At 32.4% G+C, this 6,629-nt stretch overlaps 1 protein-coding gene across 1 annotated transcript; it reads right to left on the minus strand.

The window, feature by feature from the left end:
- Positions 1 to 447: 447 nt before the first annotated feature.
- LOC114291693 (auxin response factor 18) lies at positions 448 to 4,405 on the minus strand. The gene is made up of 4 exons (XM_028235557.2): positions 3,626 to 4,405; positions 2,350 to 3,537; positions 1,117 to 1,994; positions 448 to 1,018 (listed from the first exon to the last, which is right to left on the minus strand). Exons 2-4 carry the CDS (start codon positions 3,460 to 3,462, stop codon positions 949 to 951), a joined length of 2,061 nt encoding a protein of 686 aa, XP_028091358.2. The 5' UTR covers positions 3,463 to 3,537; positions 3,626 to 4,405; the 3' UTR covers positions 448 to 948.
- Positions 4,406 to 6,629: the final 2,224 nt, after the last annotated feature.

A 6,629-nucleotide genomic window follows, 5' to 3' on the forward strand; every position in this document is an offset into this window, starting at 1 on the left:
GTAATTCTAGAATAACTTATCCCTAAATGAGTTATCATGAATACGATATTTTAAGCATTTTACGATTAAACTCTTAGAATTATCTTGCATATAAGCGATAAAAGATTCTTAGGATTAGTTATCTTGCGTCACAAAATGTGAATCAAATATGAGGTAATTTTGCAAGTAAATTTTAGGCTGTTTTTTTGTGTAATCATAAATTTAAGTAGTGATTTGGAAAGATAAAGAAAAAAGTAAGAGAAATAATGAAAAAGATTAGCTTATATTTTATTTATATAGCTCTCACTTTTTCTTCTCTTACAAAATACCATTCAAATCTATAATCCAAACACAGGGTGTTGATTCCCATATAACCTTAATTGGGATAATGGCAGATCAAGAGAGGCCTCAAGGGCATGTCAAGGGGCTTCAAATAGCCACAAGTTTGAGCCAATGCTTCATAGCAACTAGTCTAAAAACACTGAATACTTTGAATTGGCAAATAATAAACAATTGTGTGAACAAAGATAAGGCAGAGAAAGACAATGACATCTTTCCACTTCACAAAATCTAAATCTTTACAAGCACAAAGAGAACAAACAAACAAAAAAAGTTTCTAGTCAAATAGCATCAGCACTAGAAAATTTCCCCCCAAAAGAAAACAAAGCACACATTGCTTCATGGAATTGCCTTCTTAGAAGGCTCCAATCCAATTTCCAAATGCCTAAAATCCACAGACATGGTCCTACAAAAACAAAAACACAAAAAACACGAAAGCATTCTTTCGTAGGAAGTTGTTTGAACAAAAATGGAAGCCATTACTGAGAAAATCTTGAATCAGGACATGAAATGAATTCTAAATTGAAAATTGAAGAATGACAAATCTTGTCGGTAGGATGGGTCAGCAAGGGGACGAACCATTCAGTCATTAAGCTGTACATTTTTTCTTTTTTTCTTTTTCTCTCCTCCCTAATTTCCTACATTGTCGCTGCTAGAATCCATTAAAATTGTCAATCTTTTTGCTGCCTTCGTAAAGTCACTGCCAGGACAATAAAAAAAGCATACAGAGATCAGATCAATCTCTTTAGGTTTTAACAGATCATTTCAAAAGAGCACAAAAATGCACAAGAAACATACCTGAATGGTTCGTTTCCAATCTGCTTGACAGAACCAGTCAAATCCCGGTAGAGCACATGGTTCAACATCTCGGAACTTTCAATCCCAAACATGTTTGCCAGTTTTCTGTACAATTCTTCATAAGACCCAAGCATTGAAAGATCAAGAGTGCGACCCACATCCTCTGATTCCATAAATACCTTACAATGACCAATTTCCAAGCTGGGTTCTTTGTCTCGATGATTAACTTTATCCCATAGAATCCCTTTGCAAGAAGATCTCTGCTCCGGTTGATGAAGTGCAGAACCAGAACCATCAGAAATATTTGCAATCTTATCTGCATTCCCATCTGAGGAACTATTTCCGGAGCAGCTTAGAGAGATCTGTTTCTCAGTAAGTATTGGTTGACCGAAAAGCACGAATTGGGTTCCTTTCCCATTGTCCGGTTTCTTTGAATTAGGAGTACAATTCCCAATAGTTAGTGAGCAAGAAACATTTTCGCCACTGCTAGGCTTTTGGGTGATAGCGGGATTGGAGGGTCTAATTTTCATTGCTGCAACACTATCTAATGTTGGGAAATTGGCTGAAAACAGGCCCGAGTGTAGTTTATTGAGGTGTAGATTGGATAAAGATAAACCGTATTGAGCATGCCTGGCTCCCTGCATGCCAGCAGGAGCATTGTCGGGAAGACAACTGAAGGGACGTAACGGGTTGCCTGAAAATGTTGGCATCGCAAGTTGGCCGTCGAGAGGGAAATCGGGGTGTAGGGGTAGTCTCAACTTCTTACGCGGAGGTGAAAATGGTGAGAGATGGATCACGGGCATGTTTGAGACCAATTCCACTAGCCATGGGCTTACGTGTTTGACGTTTTGAAGCAAATCAGGCTCATCCCATGTCACCTGAAAAATATTCAGTTTATCAAAAAGAAAAATGGAATTAGCCACAGATTTAAATCATTCAAGAACATGATCATAAATTGCCTAAATAAACAATGACTCTCACTGCAACTTGTGCTAAAGAAAGTTGTGAGTTGAGTCAAAATTTCCTTCATACCTACACAAATCTAAATTGTAGTATGATCTTTAAAAATCTTTCCAAAACATTCAACAAAAAAGGATTAAGAGATATGTCAGTAGTACTAACATCAACATCAAATCCGAAGAGAATTTCCCACCACAGGTCACAACATTACATAATTATCAAAACAATTCTGCAGGAGAAAAAGTTGCAACATTCAAGAGAATTTAGTAATACCTGGAGAAGTCTCCAAGGCGAATCAGGCCAACGAATGGGATCGGCAACCTGAACAGAAGATATGGTTCCCATGAACCAACTTATCCGGGAAGAATCCTCTGTTTCAAAGGCCATCTTGAACCTCATTCCCGAGCACCAGCAGATCTGCAACGCAGCCTTCACAAGTGAGGCTTTCACACAGAACTCCGGAGTACTCGCTCGTGGATAGTAAACAACCTCAAAGGGCTGTTTGTTGGCTGCCAGCGTTGCAGCTTCAACAACCGATTCAGGCCTTACTTTCGCCTTTCCGGTTGAGCTCCCACTACCACTAGAATTTCCACCATTGCCATTTCTAATTAATTTGTTCTCATCGTCCCTCAAAAAGGCCGAAAACCCTCCATATGGTATGACACAATTACCACCGGCAGGATTCCATCCAGATGACGACTCGGGTCCGCCTCCAATTCCCCTCTTTGCTCGCCGGATTCCAACACAGAGATCCCCATTTTCTGCTCTCAAGAACACAATTGAATCCCCTGCAACAAGCTTCTTGTGGTTCACAAAAGTGCTCCATCCTGTTGTCAGAAGATGGCGCCTTGGTGTTCCCCTATAAATATGACGAAATTTCCAAGTTTCACCGTGAACATCCTTTGCAAGGATTGTCTGAACAGGAGGATCAGCAGTGTAATCCAACCGTGGAAAGATCGTCTCTGCACAATACCGAGGAACCGAAAACCCTCCACCATTGTTAGCATCCGATTGGGTCAATGTCTTTGCAAATGAAGTGGGTTTATCTTGGTCGGGTCCATTAATTCCCCCAACTCCATCTTCATACTCAATCTCGTTGCTATTAAGGGGAATCAACCTAATTTTGGCATAAACCTCATCTGTTTCAGGATCAGCCATGAATTGAATAGCGGAAACTCTACAAGCAATATAGGAAGGAACCCTAGGATAATTTCTAAAATCAACATTTCCACTCGCATGCTCAGCATGCCCTTGAGGGAAGTAGAACACCTTGGAATTCACTGGCGGCATTTGCACCATACTACCGGCACAAGCATGCCATAATTGAGAATCTAAGCATTTCTCAGTTTCCTTCATTTTATCTTTTGAATCTATAAAAGTAATCATGATTATCTAATCAAACAACCCTGTTCATTACCCTTCTTCTTTAGATTATGCTTCATCCACAGTAAAATTTGAATTCTGAAAGCAGAACAATACTAATATTCATTAACAATTGAACAAAACATACAAAAACTAATATATTCAATCTTTAAAATTCAATACTTACCTCTATTCAGGAGAAAGAAATGAATGATATTGATCCAAATAGAGCTTAATCGAAATGGAACCCAAATCAATCGCACCTTCAAATCTCCCCTACAAAATTCCTAAAATCCACTTGAAACCAAAACAAAATGGTGTCAAATTCAATTGGAAAAGCTTCATTTTTTTTTTTTTTTTTGCAATTTCAGAAGCTTCAAATTCACTCTGAGCACAAGACCACCAATCTACAATTTCAATGTAAATCGTGAGGTGGAAAATAAAAACCCACTTCAATTCAACTGAGTTTCACTACATAGTTTCATAAATCGCTCAAACAATACCCAAAAAAATAAAATAAAATAAATCTCCAATTGTCTCTTCAACTACAAAAATATCAGTAACTAATTTCACACTCAACCTCCTCAAACTCACTCTCTCTCTCTCTCTCCCCTCCAAACCCAGTAGAGAAAAACAAATTAAAACAAAACCCAAACACCAAAAATCAAACTTTGTCTCTCTATCTCTGTGTCTCGTCGTCTTCAATAGAGAGTCGATGAAAGAACAGCAAAGTCCATGACCGACGCACCATAACAAGACCAGACAAGGCTTCTTTTTTAATTACAAAAAATAAAAAGAGAGAGATAGAACCATGCATCCACTTCCAAAGCAACAAACAAAGATTTCATAAAAGATGCATTCAATGCTCCACTCTTCTGGATCGCTGACACTTCCAAATCAGCTTCATACATATACACACATACATGTATCTATATGCGTATATATAAATATTTATGTGCAGTTGCGTAAATCACTCTCTCAGGGTGTTTTATGTATTTATTATTATTATTATTATTTGTTTTTTGTCTTTCTTTTTTGTCGTAATTTTTTAATTGTGTTATTTGGTGCATAATTTATTTAGAAAAATGATATACAAGTATATTTTTTAAACTTATTTTTTAGATTCTGTGTAAGTGATATGATTAATTGATAATTATAAAAAATATGAGAGAAAAATATTGTATTTTAATTGATTGTCATATCATTGAGTTTGAAGAGTAAATTTAATTTTTTATCTTAAATAGCAATGCTCATTTATTTAAGAGTAAAATACATTGACTTCGCATGAGGAAACAAATCAAGTGTTATAATTTTAATATAATTATATTGATTTCAATGCAAAACAAAAAAAAAAATGCAGTAATATTATTTTTTATTAATATAATTAACAAACTTTGAATGAAAATAGAGTTAAGTATTATGAGAATTAAATATTTTTTAAAAATCCAATATATTTATACCAACTTGTGATACTTATTGTATTTTTTACAAACCTCATGAGGCTAGCGTAATTTATTCTTTTTTTTAATTTGTATTTGAAAGAGTTCTTATTTTGTTTTCAAATTTTATAATAGAAATAAGATATTTTTGTCTAAATTCAAATACATTTTACACGGAAACATAAACCAAACAACATAAAAAAAAAAGAGGCGAATTGTAAAAAATATAAAAATAAGTTGAAGTATTTATAATTTTATAAAAATACAAGTAAGAGTTGCGTCTCATGTCACTCTTTCATTTGCTCGGAATATAAGCCCACTTGCACATTTAAAAAAGTTGAATTGTTTTGAGTTATTTTTTAATTACAAATTTTTAAAAATATGGTTGCTAACATCGGTTTTGGTTTAAAGAAAATAAACTGAGTCGCACAAATATAACACACATTGGTTCTTTTAAAATTTTAATTTACATAATATTTAATTATTTTCATAAATAATTAATTAGTCATATAGATTGAAAAATAATGTTATTATCTTTTTTTTTCCCTAAACGTATATTTACATTGTTTATCTATATATCTACACAGCATCATAACATGCATTATTTTTTATTGTTTAATCTTACTAAAAAAAATGTCAAATTTAATTATGTTGAATTTGTAAGATTATTGTATTTTTTCTTAAACTTCAGTGTAATTTATCTTTAAATTATTTAAATATAAATTAAATAAGATAATGACTAAACAAACTAAAATATTAGAAATTAAAACAAATTAAATAGTATATTGTGAGTAGACAATGTATTTAACCCGTATATATGTATATTTTAGGTAGTATTTTTATTTTATTTTTTAATTATTTATTTATTTTTTATTTTTTTGGGATACCTTTTTCTGCGGATCTGAAGAAGGTCAGTTTGTACTTCCAGAAGTCAGCAAAACAACAAAGATCTTAAAGCAAGCAATCTATTTTTCCTAAAAACATTTTTCAGGTATATTTTTATTTATTTATTTAATCCATTAAAATATGCATTTATTAATTCTGTTCCTTGATCACTCTCATTTTATTAACTATTCAACTGATTAGTTTAGTTTAAATGGATGTACTGCGAGTTTTGTGCTGCCCTAAAAGCAAGGCAGTCGTTAACTAGGAAAGTTTTGACTGTGGTTAGGATGTACACTATGCCAAGTTGACTAGGGCTAACTAACTAGACTTGTGGGTTAGATTTTTATTATTATTTTATATAAGATAAAATACAAATACAGTGTTGAAATTTGTCTAAAATATGGATTGCAGTGATTTTAAAAATTACAAATATTTCATTATGAGAATTTTTTATATTACATAATTAATAGAAAAATTAAAATTTATAATTACTCTCCTATATAACAATAAAATTATTTGAATTGTTAATTGAAATATATTTCTAAAATTATTAAAAATTATTAATTAACTTGATAATTTATTAATAAAATAGTTCTTTGTTATACGATTAAAAACTTGAAAAAACGGTGTAATTTTTAAAATCACAAAGAGCAATCTATATTTTAAATAAATTTCAAGAGATATATTTATAATTTACCTTTTTATATATAATTAAGTTGAAGAAAATCAAGAAAAATTAAGGATTGTATATAATTCAAATTCAGACCCATCGATATATTATATAAATTTTTAAATCATTTCTATTGATACAAGAAATAAATTATTTTCATTTTATTTAAAATTTTGATAAATCATATACTCACCACT

This window comes from Camellia sinensis, chromosome 10 (assembly GCF_055761805.1).
Source record: "Camellia sinensis isolate YWXY chromosome 10, ASM5576180v1, whole genome shotgun sequence".
NCBI lineage: Eukaryota > Viridiplantae > Streptophyta > Magnoliopsida > Ericales > Theaceae > Camellia > Camellia sinensis.

What these genes read in the sequence shown, in the direction of transcription:
- LOC114291693 (XM_028235557.2), bottom strand. Translation starts at nt 3,462, where the DNA reads ATGATTACTTTTATAGATTCAAAAGATAAAATGAAGGAAACTGAGAAA. An exon ending in CGCCTTGGAGACTTCTCCAG is followed by an intron (nt 1,995 to 2,349) that starts GTATTACTAAAT and finishes AATATTTTTCAG; the next exon opens with GTGACATGGGATGAGCCTGA. An exon ending in ATTGGAAACGAACCATTCAG is followed by an intron (nt 1,019 to 1,116) that starts GTATGTTTCTTG and finishes TTGTCCTGGCAG; the next exon opens with TGACTTTACGAAGGCAGCAA.